The 19810-nt window shown below is 41.4% G+C and overlaps 1 protein-coding gene across 1 annotated transcript in view; it reads right to left on the minus strand.

The window, feature by feature from the left end:
- CLSTN2 (calsyntenin 2) overlaps positions 1 to 19810 on the minus strand; it is a 377146-nt gene that overhangs the window by 131790 nt on the left and 225546 nt on the right. The window contains exons 3-4 of the mRNA XM_077826928.1: positions 12361 to 12556; positions 9856 to 10064 (exon numbers count right to left, since the gene is read on the minus strand). Coding sequence (XP_077683054.1) covers positions 9856 to 10064; positions 12361 to 12556 — 405 coding nt within the window. The remainder of the gene's footprint in view (positions 1 to 9855; positions 10065 to 12360; positions 12557 to 19810) is intronic.

Raw genomic sequence — 19810 nt, forward strand, 5'->3', positions numbered from 1 at the left:
ACAGGAATTTGCTTGGGGTGATAGCTATAATGAAATACAAATACATTATAATGATTTATAAATCTCAGAACACAGTTATCTTCTAAGATTTGTACTCCTAAGATTCTGAATATTTAGGGTATTTTTTAATTTTAGAGGTCATTTGAATGTCTTCTACATATTACTGTGTAGTTTACTGATCTAATTATTCTGTGTGTTTCTGTTACATCTGCTGTTTGTAGCTTTATGTTACTTTGTTATTTTACAATTTAATCAATGAGACTTTTTTTAATAAGCAAAGGGGAAACATTATAAATAGACAAAATAATGAACGGCTTACAGGTGATATAGTGGGAATTTCTGTTCTCTGTCTCATCCTACACAAACAAAGGGATAGTCAATGAAACTGAAAGGAAGGAAAGTTAAACCTAATAGAAGTAAATACTTTTCCACATGCTTCACAGAAAGCTCATGGAACTCATTGTAACAATATACCATTGAAGCCAAGCACCAAGCAGGATTCAGAAAAGGAATTAAACATTTATACAGGTAATAAGAATACCCAGAGTTATAATAATACATATTAAAAATAATAAGGATATAAACCCTCCTGCTTCAGGGCATAAACCAACCTCTAACTATTAAGGGTCAAATATTAGAAACTATTTATTGGGACAGGCTAACACATAACTGCCTGTTGTACGGTTTCTTGCACCTTCCTTTGCAATAACTGATGCAATCCACTGCTGATGACAGGATACTGAATGAACTGGACCACTGATTTAATCAAATAGTGTCACAATAAAATGCCCCCCCAAGGGGTCCCCTGGGTAAGCACCAGTGTTGTATATTGCGAATGCCTTTATATGCATTGGAAAGTATCTTGGGAAGGGTTGAAGGTGTAAGTGGGGAGTGGAAGATTCCTTTGCAGGTTATGAGAGGCCGAAGAGGGAGGAAGGGAGAAAGGAACGGGTTAACTCGACGATCCAGCTAGGCCCAAAGATAAGGAACGAAACTGCAGCCCAAGGCCAGCGTATACAAACAAGCTCTCTGCTGCCAAACAGCCAGAAGCCTCTATCTCAACCCCGGCCAGCCGTGAGAAAGAAGAACTGAGCCAGACAGAACTGAAGGGGTTGCAAAACTAGTAAGATTGTGAAGGTCAGTGAGTGGAAAAACAACAGTCATGCGACCCTGAAACCGGTGTGTTTTGGGGAAACTAAGGGAGTTGCGGAAGGCTGGTTTGGACTGGTACCGAGAGCATGGGGGACGAGGGTCCCTGGACGAAAATGCCCCCGGAAGAACCCAGGGCTTAAAACCCTCCTGAGAGCTGAAGCAAGTCGGAGATTTACAGCGGACCCTAGATGACCTGTGCACAGGGCAGGACTCTCATCTACCCTTCCTCCCCTCTTCTTCTTCCCAGGGTTGGCCAGCCTTGTGTTGTGCATGTGTAAGTATAAAAGTGGGTTAGGGCTCAGGCACTAACACTTTCTTCCTCCCTCTGAGTGACGTGGGGTGCGTCCAGCACTCACCACTGTTATTTGGTTAATAAAGCTTTAAACTTAGTCACTTGGTGTGCTCCTTCATCTCCTTCCCTAAAGATCCTGCAGCCTCAGCCTGATCACCTGAAGCCCCAGGCAGATTGGTAACATAAATGTGTCACACGAGGGCAATTCCTGTGTTAGCACACCAGATGAACTAGAATTGCCCCTTAAGTTTTATCCATGCCTCCTGTGTTAGCAGGGAGTGACTGTATTATAAAAAAAAAGCAATTCATGACTCCTATGGAGGGTGAAAGGTTCTTTTTGCTGCATCAGTGGCCTCTCACCTCTACTATCTGTCCCGGGGCACAGGGGCTGAACTTTGAAATTGAAGTCTCTTTCCATCCTCTCTACAGTAGAGGGCTATGGGAGGCTGCATCTGGCTACCTGCTGGGGTATTAATAGGATTCCCAGATGTCCCAATTTTATAGGGACAGTCCCAATATTTGGGGCTTTTTTATATAGGTGCCTAATACCCCCCCCCACCCCCTGTCCTGATTTTTCTCACTTCCTATCTGGTCACCCTAAGTATTAGAATAATGCCTTGTGAGGAAGCAGAACGCTTTAATGGCAGTGAACACAGGGGGTGATTTAAAACACACACACAGAGAATTCATGATGTCTTAACACTAAATTCTCATCTTCTTCTGACAGCCCATATTCTATGTTCTCTTCAAGGACATGCGAGCTGGTGGAGACTACATTGTGAAGAGTCAGTTAACAAATAAGCCAACAGGCAGCTACAAGCTGCACAGCTTTCTAAATCATATCTTACAGTACTTTTCATATAAAGATCTGAAAATGCCTCACAAAAGCAGAGACTATTTCTACACTATGAGCTTGGGGGTGGGATTCCAGGCTCATGTAGACATAAGTGTGCTAGGTCTCATCAAGGTAGTGCACAAATAATAGTAGTGTAGCAGCAGTGGCATGGGCTAACCACTTCAAGTACGTATCCCAGGATTCAGGCAGGTTTGTACTCAGGGCAACTAGCTCATGTTGCTGCTGCTGCTCCCCATGCTACTGCATCTAAATTACTATTTTTAGTGCACTAGCCTGACGAGCGCTAGCACAGGTATGTCTACATGAGCTGGGAATCACACCCCTTGCTCGTAACGCAGATGTAGCCACAGAAGTGAAGTGACTTGCCCAAGTTTACCCAGTAGGTCAGTGGCAATGCTGGAATAGAACCCTGGTCTACTCACAGCCCCGTGCTCTGTTCACCAAACCATGTCCCCTGCCAAATGAGGTAGAAAATGCAGTAAACATAAAGTTCTGATAAAACCTTATTTTGTGACAGAACTCTGCGTTACAACATAATTGTTACTAATATTGTCTAATTTTATTTTAAATAAATAACTATTGAATTGGTCATTGAAGATCTCTGCTAGGAGGAAAACTCTACTAGGCTGCATGCCACAATCAGTTTTAAAAAAAAGTCAGATCTTGTGCCTTCATTTCCAGTTCTTCATGCGGACACGCATGAATTTGCCCCTTCCTGTTAAGTGATTTTATTTTATGGCCAGTAGTTCATTACCGACAAAGTTAAGCTCATTACATACAAAAAAGTCCATTTTATTAGCATTATGGTCTCATCACATGGATGGAATTTTATTCAGCAGAAAATTACAGACACACACCCAAGCCATTGTATGTAAGGGATATACAGAATCAGGCTCTCAGCTGGTGTGAACTGGCTTCACCATAGCTTCACTGACTTCGATGGAGCTCTGATGGTTTACACCAGTTGAAAATTCAGTGTGTAGTATTCCGTCCCTTGGGGGACTTGGATCTCACATGGCAAATGGCACCTCGTTCTTCCCAAGGTTTGATTGAACTGGTAATTTCAAAGGTGGTTTAAAAGAGAGTCTAATGATTAGATTAACAAATAAATTTGTTAGTCTCTAAGGTGCCACAAGTACTCCTTTTTTAATGATTAGTGGTTCCTAACAACCCTGCATCTCACACACACACACACACACACCTCTTTCATCTGAGAAAGGAAAGGTATCACACAGCATCTCATAAGCACTGAATACACATTCCATAATCCTGAGATTCATCACAATACAGTTAATAGACTCAATGCGCCTCTCCTTAAATTAGGTCTGTGATACCTAGCTTATGATCCAAATCAGGATCCAAAACAAATTCTGCTCTATTGGATATTTTCCCAATCTATCTCACAGACGTAGTGTCTGTGACACTCCTTCATACTTCCCCTTTGCATTTTTCAAATACCAGATGGCATCTTGGATCTTTTTACCACGAATTTCATCCCTGCTACAAAAAAGAGTAGACACAATGGGCATCTCTGGATAGACTGGGTGAACATTCTGTAAAGATAATTCAATGACTAGAGTGAACTCTCTCTCTCTCCTTTTCTACCAATAAACACTGTTGCCAATTCTTGCAATTTAATCATGACTGTCATGGTATTTGGTGTTTACCGTTAAGCTGCAACTCCTGGAATCATGTGATTATTTGAGAATGTTTCATTGTTTACTTTCTAGCCCTCTTGCTGTGGAGAAAAACTTGAAAACATGAGGCCTAAAAGCTTAAAAACCAAAAATCAAATACCTCCCCCCCAAATTATGATTTTTAAAAGTCATAATTTTTTGCAGCCTCACTTTTGAATGCTTTTGGCTGGGAATAATGAGTAAAATTACCTGTGATTTAAGTGCCCTAAAATAACCCATTACTTGGCTAGTAAGAAAAACTAACGGGGGTAGAAAGTGGTGAGCAACAAGCAGCTCACCATGCAATTTTTAACTACACCACTCTAGCGGCTTGCTTTGTTGTTATATATTTACCTGGGTTTCTTGCTTCTCCTGTATCCCACTCTGGGAAATTTACACTACCCAAGTACTGTTTGGCTTGGGTTTCTTTTTTGCTGAGCATGGAGCAATAACATAAAAGCACCATAGCTCAGCCTATGAAGGAAAGTGTGACTAGTGACTGTGTGATGTGTAAAAAGAAAAGGAGTACTTGTGGCACCTTAGAGACTAACCAATTTATTTGAGCATGAGCTTTCGTGAGCTACAGCTCACTTCATCGGATGCATACCGTGGAAACTGCAGCAGACTTTATATATACACAGAGAATATGAAACAATACCTCCTCCCACCCTACTGTCCTGCTGGTAATAGCTTATCTAAAGTGATCATCAGGTTGGGCCATTTCCAGCACAAATCCAGGTTTTCTCACCCTCCACCCCCCCCACACAAATTCACTCTCCTGCTGCCCATCCAGCAGGAGAGTGAATTTGTGTGGGGGGGGTGGAGGGTGAGAAAACCTGGATTTGTGCTGGAAATGGCCCAACCTGATGATCACTTTAGATAAGCTATTACCAGCAGGACAGTGGGGTGGGAGGAGGTATTGTTTCATATTCTCTGTGTATATATAAAGTCTGCTGCAGTTTCCACGGTATGCATCCGATGAAGTGAGCTGTAGCTCACGAAAGCTCATGCTCAAATAAATTGGTTAGTCTCTAAGGTGCCACAAGTACTCCTTTTCTTTTTGCGAATACAGACTAACACGGCTGTTACTCTGAAATGTGTGATGTGTGTCAGTGCAGAGAGTTGTAATCTGCTACTTGTTTATGCTGATGGCAGGTTACAAGTCTCTGCAGTGGCACATTTCTGCTGTCTGGTGTTTTGGGAGGCTGGAGTGAAGGCTTTTCCTATGCCCTGCCACACAGACGGTCACATCCTGTCCACTGTTAAAACTTCTTTCTGGCAATGCAGAACAGATTTAAAGCTGAGATACATGTTTTTGTTGGTGGTGGTGGTGGTGTGCCCCAATTTTTCCCTGTTGGCTGCATAGAATAGAGGTGTTCTCCATTTTGAAAGCAAAGCAATGATTTTTCATGGGAACAAAATATTCAGATGTTTCTTGAATTAGTCAGGTACATGATACTAGGCCTGTGTAAAAAAAATGAAGCCTCTGCAGTAAGCGCGTAAGCTGCTATGTATTGTCTGGCAAAGCCATACATCAGGGGGCGGGCAACCTTTTAGAAGTGGTGGGCCGAGTCTTCATTTATTCACTCTAATTTAAGATTTTCCATGCCACTAATACATTTTAACATTTGTAGAAGGACTCTTTCTATAAGTCTTTAATATATAAGTAAGCTATTGTTGTATGTAACGTATATATGGTTTTTAAAATGTTTAAGAAGCTTCATTTAAAATTAAATTAAAATGCAGAGCCCCCTGGATTGGTGGCCAGGACCCTGGCAGTGTGAGTGCCATTGAAAATCAGCTTGCATGCAGTCTTTGGCACGCATGCCATAGGTTGCCTACCCCTGCTATACATTGTTACAGATGCAAGTGCTATGGGATTTTTTTCATATTTTTATGAAGATGGGGGGTTGCACGTCCTAGATTGTAAAACAGCGTCTTCTCTGCACAGAACTCATATATTTGGGCTGAGTACAATATATAGGTTTTGTTTCTTAGGGTCTGATCCAAAGCTCATTGTAGTCAATGAAAAAATTTCCATTGGCAACATTGAGCTTTGGATCCCATCCAGAAAGAATAGCTTCTAAAAAAAAATTCCCCCCGCTTACCATTAAATATGTGAAATACTCATCCCTTTTGTAAAGCATGACAACAGGTTTATCCATTAGAACTAAAACATCTGGACACAGTTTGTACATTAAGCAAACCTATATGTGAACTCTTAATTAGCACAACACACCTTAATAGGCACAGTTGCAGATATCTCCTAGATCTTATTTAAAGCATCCCACAGCTAAATAAATAGTGGGGCACAGATGCTAGAACTAGGGGTTCTGGTGGAGATGACGCATCCCTTGGTTTGAAGTGGTTTGCATCATATATAGGGTTTACAGTTTGGTTCAATGGCTCTCTAGCACCCCCACTATAAAAATTGTTCCAGCATCCCAGAACGTGGACTCTACCCTGAGCCCTAATGCCTACACAGCAATTTTTAGCCCTGCAGCTCAAGCCCCGTGATCCTGAGTCAGCTGACCTGGGCCAGCTGTGGCCATGCCGCTGGTCTTTTACTGCAGTTTAAACATACCCTTCATGTCCTGTTCAGTAAGTCAAACTCCCTTAGGGCTTTCAACTCCCAAAGAAGAGGGGAAGGGGAGATCCCAGTCCCTGCTGCTAGAACAGCCTTCACAAAGCCATTGCCAGTCCTGGCACAGCTCTCACCTTGCTTCCTGATGCCACATGCAGTTCATTTCCCCTTTCTCTTTGCCTACCAGGGTCCTTTAAACTGTTCCTCCACTGGGAGCATACCATGAGCCTGTTGAGGAGAGGGGCCCCCAGCTCCATATTCCACCTTGTTCAATGTGGGGTCTGTAGACCCTGTCACATTACCCAACAATCCTGACATTCCTCCTTATTCACACCAACCATCCAAGTACTACACAGCTACTTGTTACACCACTTTTGAAAGATAATGGATAAAAACTGAAACCTATAGTATTTCCTAATATCTCAAACTCGAGAAATAGAAATCAGTAAATCTGGCAGAGTTGGAGGGAATTGCATGCACATGCCTATCTCGCTGTATAAAATCTCCTGTTCTAGCACTCTCTCTGAGAAAAGATTACTGCGCCAATTGACTCCCATTTACTTGAACACAATCATAACCATTATGATTACGCCTCCATATGATATCTAAAATGCTTGCTATGATGATATTATAATGGGGGGGATTCCCCCCCTTCCCGCATGCCATTTACGTTTTTATTGATGCTAACTGGTTATTATCTTTTGATGCTCAGCTATGCATTATGTGAAAGCAGCACAAATAAAGACAAATCAGTTTTGAACAGGGGAAAGGTTTTCTCTAAAGCATCCCAGCATGAAAATGGCTGCTAGGAGAAGACAGCTGCTTTCCATATGTAATTTTGCCAAAAATCGGATTAAACTTCAGAAAAAAAGTGCTCTCCTCCTAAACACAACATGGATTAACTGATTCCGTGGGGCAAGATAAGTTGGAGCTCACATACAACATATTTCTTTGTAGAGTTTCTTCTGAGCACAGACATTAACCTTTTTTTTAAAATACTTTATGCAAAAAAAGTATTTTTTGTCAAGATCAATAGCAAAAAGTTGATAAAATGTCAATGGCCAGGCCTGGATGTTTCTTGAAAGATCTCAGCATGATGTCTCTCATGACCTTAGGGTAACACAACTGCTCAGTTTTCCATCATAGTTCTCTTCCCTCAAGAATGCAAGAGGTAGCACATTTGATCTACAAGGCGATGCCAGAGTGGATCTGCTGAAATACCCTACTCAGAGAGCTGCTGGTTTGTATTATATGTGCAGCGGGGGAAGTCTTCAAAGTGTTTTAATGTGACCCTGCCACCCGCAACTCTGGTGACAAGTGCTGTGTTGCTCCCCAGTGTGAAGTGGACTGGAAGTTGCAAGAAGCTGACAAGCAAGTAGGGCAGCCAAGGGTCGGGCTGCGGCATATGGAAAACATAAAGTGTTTTTGCCAGCGTAAACTAAGGTATTTTTTCATAAAATACCTTTTCATTTTGTTTTTATATCAGCAAATATGTACCAGGAAACCAATTTAAACCTAGGACTAGAGGGCGAATTAGTGTTTGCCCAGAGCCGTCTTTATTCCTTGTTACTCCGCAAGGAAGTGCGCTTCAGGTCTACTCACCAGGGACCACCAGTAGAGAGGTGAATTAGTCATTCTTCCTGCTGATCCATGCCAGGAAAATCTGGGCTATCAGAAACACTGGGAGCAGGTGCTCCAGTCAGCGTTTAGACCTTGATTCATCAAGGTTCTTAAGCATGGGACTAACTTTAAGCAAGTGAGTAGTCCCCTTGACTTCAGTGGTATTACTCCCATGCTTAAAGTTAGGCATGTAGTTAAGTAATTTACTGAAGCAGGACCTTAGACACCAAGTTGATAGGCACTGTGGGTAATATTTTCAAAGGTACCTAAGCCACTTAGGTGTTTTTGAAAATGGGATTTAGGACCCTAAAGTATTTAGGCACATTAAAAACGTATTAGTCTTTGTAAACATCTTGGATTAGAATCCACATTTAGGGGAACAGAATTGAACTATTTGATAAATTGTTCCTCCTTCCTGGAACATTCTATTAGGACTTTAGTAATGTGCAGGACAAGATTAAGGTAGGCAAACCACTGCTCAAAGCAGGGATGCACCACCCTCACTGGAGATCATGGAGGCATAGTGCCTGCCTGCTACACTCTTCCAAAGGATGCACAGTGTCCTCCCCTCTCTTCCCTGCACATGAGGTCATGTCTGCTGGCTGGTGCAGAGAAGAGCGATGGCCATACCCCCCATTTTGTTTTTCCATGCTTTTTTGGGAGGCCAGCACCAGTAGTAGCACTAGCTTCACACAGTCCTTGTGTCCTCTCTTCCCCTTGTGCACTGCTAGTTACAATCTAGCCCTACACTAAAAAAACATATAATAATAAACCTCAAATGACAGGATGAATAAAGCAGCATAATTATATATACAGAATACAGATTTTTATTTATTGCAGCTAGACTGCTCATGGGAGAGAATATATCTCAAGGAGGCAAAATTACATGGGGTCCAAATTGGTTTTATCATGAATAGCGCCACAGAAGAACTCAGAAAAAAAATGGCACATAGTAGGCTCAATCTATCACTGCTACAATGCAAGCCTCAACAAAGCTATCTTTAAAAAAACTGATTCAATCTAAAACTAGAATTTCAGGCCCCTGGTAAACAACCCTTACACTTTCCCCCAAGATCCTTCTCCCACTTGTGCAGCAGAACCAGTGCTGTTCCACTGTATTTTGGTCCTGTACTTTCATGGATTTGCAGGCTGGATCTGGCCCTTCATGTCTATATTGTAGAGAGATTTTAAAACTTACTTACAGAACACAAAGTAGTAACAATACATAGCACTGACTGGAAATATCACTTTTAATCTTCAAAGTGCCTTTTCAGCATTAACTAAAGAATTCCCACTACTTTAGTGAGTTGAGTAAGTATTATTAGCTCAGTTTTATAGAATGGGAAAGTAAAGCAGAGAGGCCAAATCTGGTCTTAAAAAAGCAGAGCACATAGTCTGGCGTAGCAGCATTTCCGGCATCCCACAATGTTGTACAATGAATTACCAACTGGTAGTGCACTGAGCCTACGGGTGTGGAAGTATTTAATGCAAAGACTCAGGCACACAAGTAATAAATATTATTTCAATTTAAATTCAAATCCTCAGCTGATGTAAATCAGGGTAGCTCCATTGTCCACAGGACCCACTATTTAGCAGAAATCACTGCAGCTACGCTGACGTACACCAGTTGAAGGCGTGGCCCAGAATTCCTAATTGCATCTTGCCCAGGACTCACCATTTCTGTCAATGGCAAAAGGAACATCCGGGGTGACAATTTCATAATTGCATATCTGGCTGTACTGTGGAGAACAGTCCTCATCCATGGCTTCCACCTGCAGTATACTGTCATAGATCTTTCCCTCTGTCACTGTGGTCTTATACGAGGTCTCTTTGAAGGTAGGTGCAAACTCATTAACATCCTTCACCTGGATATGGACCACTGCCCTAAAAATATAGAAACAAAGAATTTGGAGAGAGATATCCATTCATCTTGACTTCAAACTGAGATGTCAATCTCCGTTCATTATCCAAACACATGACAGATTAACACCAAAGAGGGCTTGGAAAATAAAAACCTATGCACTGTGAGTAAAGTGCTCTTGAATCATTTTACTTCGTGTTTCATTTCCATTTTTAATCTGCACTACTTAATACTTTAATATGACATTTCTGTTATGAAAATGTGCAACAAAGTTATCATGGAGAAAGCCTAATTCTCCTCTTGTTTAACACCAGTGTAAATCAAGAGTCAGTCAGTGGAGTGAACCCTTTGTAAAAAAAAAAAAGAAAAAAGGCATAAGAGGAGAATCAGGCTTAAAATGCTCCCTTAGACACCAATTGCTTAGACACTGAAAATATAAATATCTTGAAAAATCCCCGTTACTAAGTAAGCACCTTCCCTTCTTTCCAGAGCAAAAGTTAATTGTTTATCCACTCCCTAAGTTCCTAAAATACTGCAGATTCCATGTTCATTTCCCCAGTTTCTTGCATGACATTTAGAGCTTGTGAAAGATGCTGCATTGAGAGCAATAAGGGCTGAATTCATCGACAGTATTTAAAAACAAGTCGTACATGGGCACTGCTAGGGACATCTTTCTCTTCATACCACGTGACTGCACCTGAGCCTTGTTCTGGAAGGCAGTGTGCTGCAACCCTCCTCAGAAGGGCTCAGCTCTAGAGATTGGGAGAGTAGTTCAAGTTCCACGTTGATTCAGCGCTTAGCTGCTCCGGTGACTGACGATTATACAGCCCTCTGGCAACAAGTGTGACGCTGGATTGTTGTGTGATGTGGATATCTGTTAATAGGACCTGAACTAGGAGCACCAACTCATTTCACAGATAGCTAGCCACTAATCAACCATCTTCATGATTATTACTTAAATTGGAGTAGACCCTAGCAGGCCCAGCCAAGAGCACGCCCCCTTTGTGACAAGCACTTGACACATATGAGACAGTTCCTGCCAAAAGAGGATACAATCTGAATAGACAGCGATGGAAAGGGCAAAAGAGGGATAGAGAGGTGAAGTGACTGTTATACAGTAGGTCCGTGGCAGAGGCAAGAACAGAACTCCAGCTTCAGTTCGGTGCCCAATCCAGTACCCCACACTGCCCTGCATTAAATAATAACAACTTCTAGTCACAGCTAACCAGACTTGGTTTTGATCACAGCCAGACCACAAAGTCCCAAAGTCTAATAACTGCTAGACTGCTACTGAAGTTTGAAAGAGAGAGACCATAGCATTTCATATGAAACTCCCAAAATTGTTACAGTGGAAAAACTAGCTGTGACTTGAAACTTGTTCTATTTTTCAGGTTGTGCCTTAAGAAAAACATGATTAAAAAAAAATGACAACCCCACCCCCCAAAAAAAACCAGATCATGATGCAGCTCACATTATATAGTAAAATAAATTCTTAAATTCCTGTATATCCGATATAAACCAAAACGGTGCATTGTTTAAATGGCTCATACAGTAAATTGGGCAGTTTATATGGCAATTTCATTGTCTGTATCAGGGCAAATTTCATCTTTACTGACAATTGGTTTCATGTATCAGACAAAAGGCAGCACCATATCTGGGGCATTGGTTCTATATTGTCTCAGTAAAGAGCGCCACCTACTGACCCACCAACAACACTTCTTGCAGCCTCTGAATCTTTGGAAGATTCCCACCAAATGCTGAGCCAGCCAGGTCTGCTGAGCTTCTAGGGGCTAATAAAATCTCAGTGGAAAGGCAATAAAGCTGCAGCATATAAATGAAAATTAAAAAAGGTGATTTTCCCCCCTCCTAGTAGCTCTTCTCTACCATTTGAAATTGGCTGAATAAAGTTAGAGAAAAAATAAATTCAGCATAGTTTGGTTACATAGATATCAGTTAATTCTAGTTTCCAAGGCTCTGATTATTTGATTTAGCTGATCTGTGTAATGTGGGAAAATATTTAGTATGGAAAAAATAATTTAAAATCATTATTTTATTGTAGTCCATTTGATCAGTAGTTCTATTAAAACAGTTCCACTGAAATTACTGAAAATCAGGTCAATTTGAGTGAAATGTTTTTTAAACCAAAAAAAAAAAAAAAAAAAGACACCAACAATGCACAATCAATTCCAGTGATAAAGCATTTTGTTTCCATTTGCTTCCCACAGACTATAGCATAAAAAGAAGCTCTTCCACCTGAACTACATCTTTGAGTAAATACATGCCACAGCCAATGCATTTTTTCCCCTTATTGTCACTCACTTGTGAGATTTCTTCCAGTTTGTTCCACTAGGTCCCGCTCCACAGTCGTATGCCTGGATGATAAATGTGTACTCCTTCTGCAGTTCACAGTCAATTGGACTTTTTGCTCGGAGACGACCTTCTCCAGATGTCTTGTTTAGCACAACAGCTTCAAAGGGCATTTCCTGTCCATGGATTTTAAAAGCACAGATTTCGCCTGTAACGAATAAAACATGGGGAATATTATTGTTGGTTAGAACCGATTCAGACATGTTTGAGTGACATCTGATGTGCAGGCAACCACCTGTATTTCACAGCCTGTGACAGATAAAGTGATGTGGACTATTCGCTGAACAGCATACCATCACAAACTACCAGCTGAAATAAACAGAACCTCATGTAAATGAGTGAGAGGTAAAGGGACAGGCAGAAGGAAAAATAGAGAAAGTCTTTATACTAGGTCTCATCTTCTTTTGTTGCTATTCTTTCTTCTGACACCCACACTGCCTCTGTACCAAGTGGCAGCATGTCGATTTCACCAAATTGTTTTGGTTGGGGAAAAAAAAAAATCAGGGAAAACAAAACCCAAACATTTCACTTTGAAATTTTTTCCAATTTTATTTCAAAATTTAAAAGGTTAAAAAAGTTCAAAATTTACACAAAATGTTTTGTTTCAGGTCAAACAAAATGTGTTGCTTGATGCAAAGTGATTTTTTTTTAACCTGCCAGTGAACTGAAAAATGTGCGCTGCTCTACTCTCGGTACATTGTAAGTGTAACTTGTTCTATTTACACATATATACCAGTTCTGGAACAGAGGCAGTCACCTCTTTTCAAAATCTCAGCACTCACCCAAACATCTTATTCCCAGGAAACTATACTGTCCCAAGAATTACTTCCAAATATAGAGAATAAAAAGAGAACCAACTCTGTGCTATTTGCCACAGCTTCTCTCAAAGGACTACTATATAACAAAACTGACAAAACAGCATAGACTAAAAATTGCTTGCTTACTAACAAAAAATTGCAAGAATATATGTAAGAGCACCATCTGGTGACTCTTCCTATAACATTTTTAAACACACTTTTAATTAATGGCAAGTAGGCTACACTATGGCTCTTTGCCCATTTCACAGGTCGTCTATAGCTTCAACCTCTGTCTTGACAAACATGCCGCAGCTTTAGAGTGTAATCATTATGCTTCACCTCTGTAGGTAGGAAATAAGAAAATGTGGAGGCTATTGAACATTGTAAGGGAGGGTGTATTAGAGCCTGGTACTGTGGATTTCTCTACAGGATCAGCACCAGTTATTTAGCATTTGTGTTCATCCATACTTATGGCACAGCAGGAGAATACATACAATACATGTTTAGTTGGGGTCAGTGGCCCCACCACCTTACACAATAGCATGGATGGGATGCAACTTCTATACTAGTACATAGGCTGGAATGGTGGCTGCAGGTAGCCTGCACAGCTCTCATGGCCCTGGGCTGAACATAAGATTTCACCTTCCCAGACTCTGCTTGCTCCGCCTGCAAAAAACCTGAATGTTAGGGCTTTATGCAGGTGGATTTCACCAAATGGTCAAATCCCAAAAGGGGCTAAGTATCTGCATTTCGGTGTATTACTGTGGGAGTTGTGGGTGCTCAGCAATACCCAGGATCAGGCCCATTGCTGTGTATGAACTGTAATGGTATAAATAAAGGGGTGAAATTAATAAGATGCCAAGGATGATGAAGCTTGCTGAGTGCTGATCATGGGTGTTGATCATTGTGAATATATACTAGACATCAACTGAATGCCATATTCATCTCTGAGCAGATAATTTTCACTCCATGCATCTGAAGAATTGGGGGTTTTTACACATGAAAGCTTATGCCCAAACAAATCTGTTAGTCTTTAAGGTGCCACCAGACTTCTTTTTGTTTTTGAGGATACAGACTAACACGGCTGCCCCTCTGATCTCTGAGCAGAGTGTTATCCTTATTTTTCTGCAACAAAAAATTCTGAAATAATACTGTGGACTTTGATTTTAATTTAATGCCTTTTCTGATACATCTAAGTGATATTGTTATATAACAACTGAAGTTTAATGGAGAAATATTATTCACGGCATTCTGTAACAATGGCCTTCCCACAGTTCTTAATAATAAAATTTCCCCACAGATGTACAGTCCATCAATACAAATCATACCTTTAGGTTTTTGTGGTTATTACTATATTGATCTCATCTGATTATGAATAATACAACATTTTTAGTCACCCGATTCTGGCCTTTTAAAAAATAAAATAAAAATAGTTTACTGCAGTAAAGAAGAAAATTAGCTGAATCTCACACTCTCTCACACACACACACACGTTTGTCAGGGTCAAACCTGAGTGATGCTGTGACCACTTGCACCAGGGTGCAATGCTACTTGCTCAAATTTGGCCCAGCAGCCCCTTCACCATAACGGAAGGGCAGTCAGGCCAAACCTGAGCAGCACTGCATCCCCAAGTACTAGAGCATATATTTGCCTAGGGTCCAGGGATGGATTAATCTGGCCCTGTTTGTGATTATCCTGTTTTTCTTTCATTTCCTCATTGCGTTGTACAAGCAATTCTCTACAAAGGGAGAGGTTGACTTTAGTTCCTGGGTTGGCCTTACAGAGACCCATGGGAAGGTTGGAAAGACAGGAACAAATCCTTGTACAGAGATTCACATAGGGCATCCACATGGCACATGCTAGTGTAGGCTTAGGAGGAGCTCCTAGTGGGAGCAGGTGTTACTCTTTCTTCCATGCCAGCAACTTGAAGTTCTCCCTCCCCATCCTTCTCTAGGCATGCCTGAGAAAGGGACCTTTGTCCTGGACCTGTAAGTAAAGATATGCTTTAAATTTTGTGGGACAACTGCTTTCACAACTCTGGCATCATTCAGACTTATCCTCACTCATGCACATGCCTATCTCGCTGTATAAAATCTCCTGTTCTAGCACTCTCTCTGAGAAAAGATTACTGTGCCAATTGACTCACATTTACTTGAACACAATAATAATCATTATGATTATGCCTCTAGATGATATCTAAAATGCTTGCTTAAGGCTTAAGTTGAAACTGATCACCAGAGAAGAGGCTGAGGATATGATTCCCTCATCCCACCCCTACAAGAAATATTAGTCAAGGTAATTAACTTTAGTTTTGTTTGGGGTTTTTTGCCTCCCTTCAAAACATACTGCAGTATGATCTGAAGGGACCAGAAGGGTGAAGGGCTGCTTTACAAAGTCTTCAAAGACAGGGGATGAAGGCGGCGCTACCAAAAAAAAAAGCATTTGCCCCATTTAGGATAAGTTCCTTTTTATGGTGCCTTTCGGCTCCAAAGCTTGGGCATTTGTGGATAGGTGGAAGTCTCTTGCAGTAGAAGTTGGTTGTAATGAATGCCCATAAAACAGGCATGAGAACAGGTATTTTGAGGATGCTGTGTGGAGGGAGTGGTGGTGGAAATAGGGCATGGAGAAGGGTCTATACAGAGGTACAGAGACCCCCTTGGGAAAAAAAAACATTTTTCCACAATATTGATATGGGTGGGGAATTGCCTCTTGGGGACCCCCTTGGGTTTATGAGTACTTGCTACAACATTAGCTATTGACTACATGGTTACATCTCAGTCTGCATTCCTGTAATTCAATAAAAGTTGTGGCCATTGACATTAACCTATTTATGAGTGTTGTGTTCTCTCTGCACATCATCCAGATTGGCTTCAGCAATATACACTTACTAAATTTGAGACCTATGTTACCTGAAGTGTGAACTTTGGTAGAGATCCGTGGATTACTACTGTAGGGCAATCAATCATATCATTTCCCATTTAGGAGTTATGCTGAACTGAAAAACAGTACTGGTAACTCGCCATTCTCGGCGTATAATTAACAAATCTCCTCAACACTTTGAAATTCTTATTAAAACAAAATCTGATATTCAGCAACCTCTACATGCAAGGCTTAGGATATCAATTATTGCTCAAAATCAACCAGACTGTCCTAAAAGTGACTCCCATTTCAGGGAATTGGCACTGATTTTAGTGGCAGAGGATCACGCCCCTAACTTATTTAAGCTACAAACCAGGGGTGAAAGTAACTTAAAGGATTTACCAGTATTCCAGAGTCCTGAGCAGGGGGGCGTGGCCTCAACCGGAAGAGGCATGGCCTCAACTGGAAGAGGTGGGGCCTTTAAATACCTGGGCCCTGTAAATCAAGATTTAAAGGCCCGGGGCTCCAGCTGCGGCTGGGAGCCCCAGGTCCTTTAAATCACCCCCGGAGCTACCAGCTGCAGAGGCGGCTGGGAGCCCCTCAGGGATGATTTAAAGGGCCCAGGGCTCCGGCCGCCGCTACCACAGAGGAGCTCTGGGCCCTTTAAATCACCACCAGAGCCCTGCCACCGCTACCCCAGGGCTCCAGCAGTGGGGCTCTGGAGGTAATTTAAAGGGCCAGGGGCTCCGGCCGCTGTGGGGAGCCCCAGGCCCTTTAAATCACTGCCAGAGCCCTGCTGCTGCTACCCCGGGGTTCCGGCAGCAGGGCTCAGGAGGTGATTTAAAGGGCCCAGGGCTCAGCCACTGCAGGGAGCTTTAAATCGCCAGCCTGGGGAAGCCAGTCCAGTCCGGCACAGTGTACTGGCTCTTGCCGGTATGCCGGACCGGACCAGACCCGCTCACTTTCACCTCTGCTACAAAATCAATTGTTGGACTTGCATTGACAGCTACAGAGAGGAAGCTACTTTAGTTTATAAATACAAAGGAAAACAGTTTATTTAATTAATTTCAGAAGGAGCCAACAGATGAAAATGTGTTATGCCCTTTTCCCCCCTGCTTACAGATGACCCTTAATGCTCTGTTTACTTTTTCGTCAATTGACACGTATAACACCAAAGATGATGTGTCTCTAGCCTCACTCAAAAGGAGTGATATAAAAAGGTAGTTCAGTCTGCATGCCCATTCATCTGTTAGCGCCTGCTAAGGCTTATATATGGGCTCCAACAATAATTTTTGCTTACATGGAACTTTTAAGAACTAGATTGAGCAGATGGATTAAGATTAATCATGTCACACAGGGTATTTGAAAGCCTTCAGTATCTACTTTTAGTTATTACCATCCTGGACTGAACTCAAAAAAGGGTCCATGAAGCAAAAAAAGTTTGTTATTTTTCATCCCTTTACCCATCACCTGAGCCATTCAGTCCTCCAAGAGTTTTAGAAAGGTTCATTCTAAATTGGCTAGTAGATATAATTCTGCTCTCAGCATAAATCAGGAATGGCTCCCCCAAAGTTAATTAAAAGTATACCAGTGTAAAAGGGGGATAAATCAGAATCAGGTTCTAAATCCCTTTTTAACTTATTGCACGCGCTCCGTCTATACACATTGATTTAGATACATTGCGCGCGCACACACACAAGAAGTATGCAAGCAAACAACACCCTTAGTATTGTACGATTAACTCAGTACCCACTTTCTCAGTAACCCAGCATGGAGCCGCTGTAAATAGATTTTGTTGGTTTTAAAAGTTTTTAAAAATTGAAACCTTCCAGTGTAATAAACTGCAGGAAAGTGTGAGAGCTTGGATTCTGCAAACATCTCCTGCAGTGCACAGTTCTGTGTTCTTGGGAGTTTCTCAGTGGCAGGGGAAAGGCTTATTGCCACGACATGTTTTTCTGCTGTGCTAGCGCTCAAACAATTACAAGCTATTTTTTTAAAGCAAAAGTAATAATTTGTATTACTGAAGAAAATGTTGTTGCGAGCAGTAGTACTTTTACTGTGTATGCCTTTCTAGCTCAGTGAACTCAACATTATTGAAGCTCGGCGAACTACTGCAACTTAGCAAGCTATACTGAAATCATAAAGGAAGAAGCGGGTAGCTTAATAAAATATGCTGATTGTGTTTAATTTTATGAGCAAGAAACTCAGCCAACTGGAATTCAAAACTACTGCTATGCACACTGCTGTGTTCACTTACTCTTCAAAAGGTGAAAATTTGAGAAAGCCATTCAGCTGCAATAACGTAGAGAAGTAGCCCTTTGCTTTGATGTACTCCATTGCAAGATGGTCTAGTGCCAAAATTGGGATATGCGTGCCATCTATCTCCCCAACGCAGTTAGGGAATCTCATTGCCGCAAAGCCACCCACCATTTCCCGTACATTGCCCAGAGCCACAGTCCTTCGTAGCAGGAGGCAATTAATGACCCTGCACACTTGCATCACTACAACTCCCACAGTGGACTTCCCAACTCCAAACTGATTCGCAGCTGATCTGTAACAGTCAAGAGTTTCCAGTTTCCACAAAGCAATCACCACTCACTTACCTACCATTTTGGCAGCTCTCATTTTGGTGTCCTTGTGCCACGGGGCAGAGGCAAGCTCTGCACACAGTTCTAGGAATACGGCTTTGCTCATATGAAAGTTCTGCAGCCACTGCTTGTCATTTCATATTTTAATCACAATCCAATCCCCAGAGCCAATCAGAAGGGGGGCCAGGAGGGCCAGTTGGCCTGGGCCTCAAGCTCAAAGGGGACCTCAGATTTAGATACTTGTTAATTTTTTGGCATTTGATAAGTTTTGCAACTTGTTTTTATGCGCATCCATATCGGACCAAAATGTGACACACACTCTCAGCTTAGAGCTGAAAATTTAAGAAAATAAGAGATGTGATTTGGTAAAAGACATAATTTTTTGGTTAACTGATATAGGTTTTGTCATATTAAAGTGTTAAAAATGTTCATAAATATTAATAAAAATAATCGGTTCTGATGGCACAAGATTAGACCATGATGAACGTGTCCTCTCAGATCAGCTGATTATATAAACAAACCACTACTAGTGTCTGGTGCTGGATCAACTGTGTAGAAAGGTAGAGAATTGTTACATTTTAGTGTCTCTATAGTTTTACGTCTAGTTGACTAAGGAATTATTTATGTACGAGAATTCCTCATTATTATCTTCATATGGTAGCTAAAAGAGGTGACTGGTTGGTTGGTTGAGCCCTAGCTTGGTAGCTTGGCCATCATCATAGGCTTTTGTAGGCTATAGGCCCAGATTCAAGATGAAAATTTGTGAGGACAATCTTGTACAGTGCGTTTCACGAGGACCCACGTTTGAAATTTTTGGACATTATCCCTCTGTCTGTATCTGTGTCTGTGTTTACTATATATATGTGATCCCTTTGTCTTCAGCTCAGCCTGTTATATTATACCTTGAGCGCTTGAGTTTTGATTCAGTGATAAGGATAATAACATGTCTGACTGTTTCATTTTGTGTTCTTAATTAGTATTCCTTCATTTTAAGTCTTTTCAGCATTTGTGTACCATTCAGCATTTTTGTATATGTTTACAGTAGAAGATTTCAAGTGTAGATAAGCTACTTACTAACAGCAGAATATTTCAAGTGTGGATAGACTACATATTGACCAGATAGATCACTATGAAGAGGAGATTTGAAAGTGGTGCAAG

This window comes from Eretmochelys imbricata, chromosome 9 (assembly GCF_965152235.1).
Source record: "Eretmochelys imbricata isolate rEreImb1 chromosome 9, rEreImb1.hap1, whole genome shotgun sequence".
Lineage (NCBI taxonomy): Eukaryota > Metazoa > Chordata > Testudines > Cheloniidae > Eretmochelys > Eretmochelys imbricata.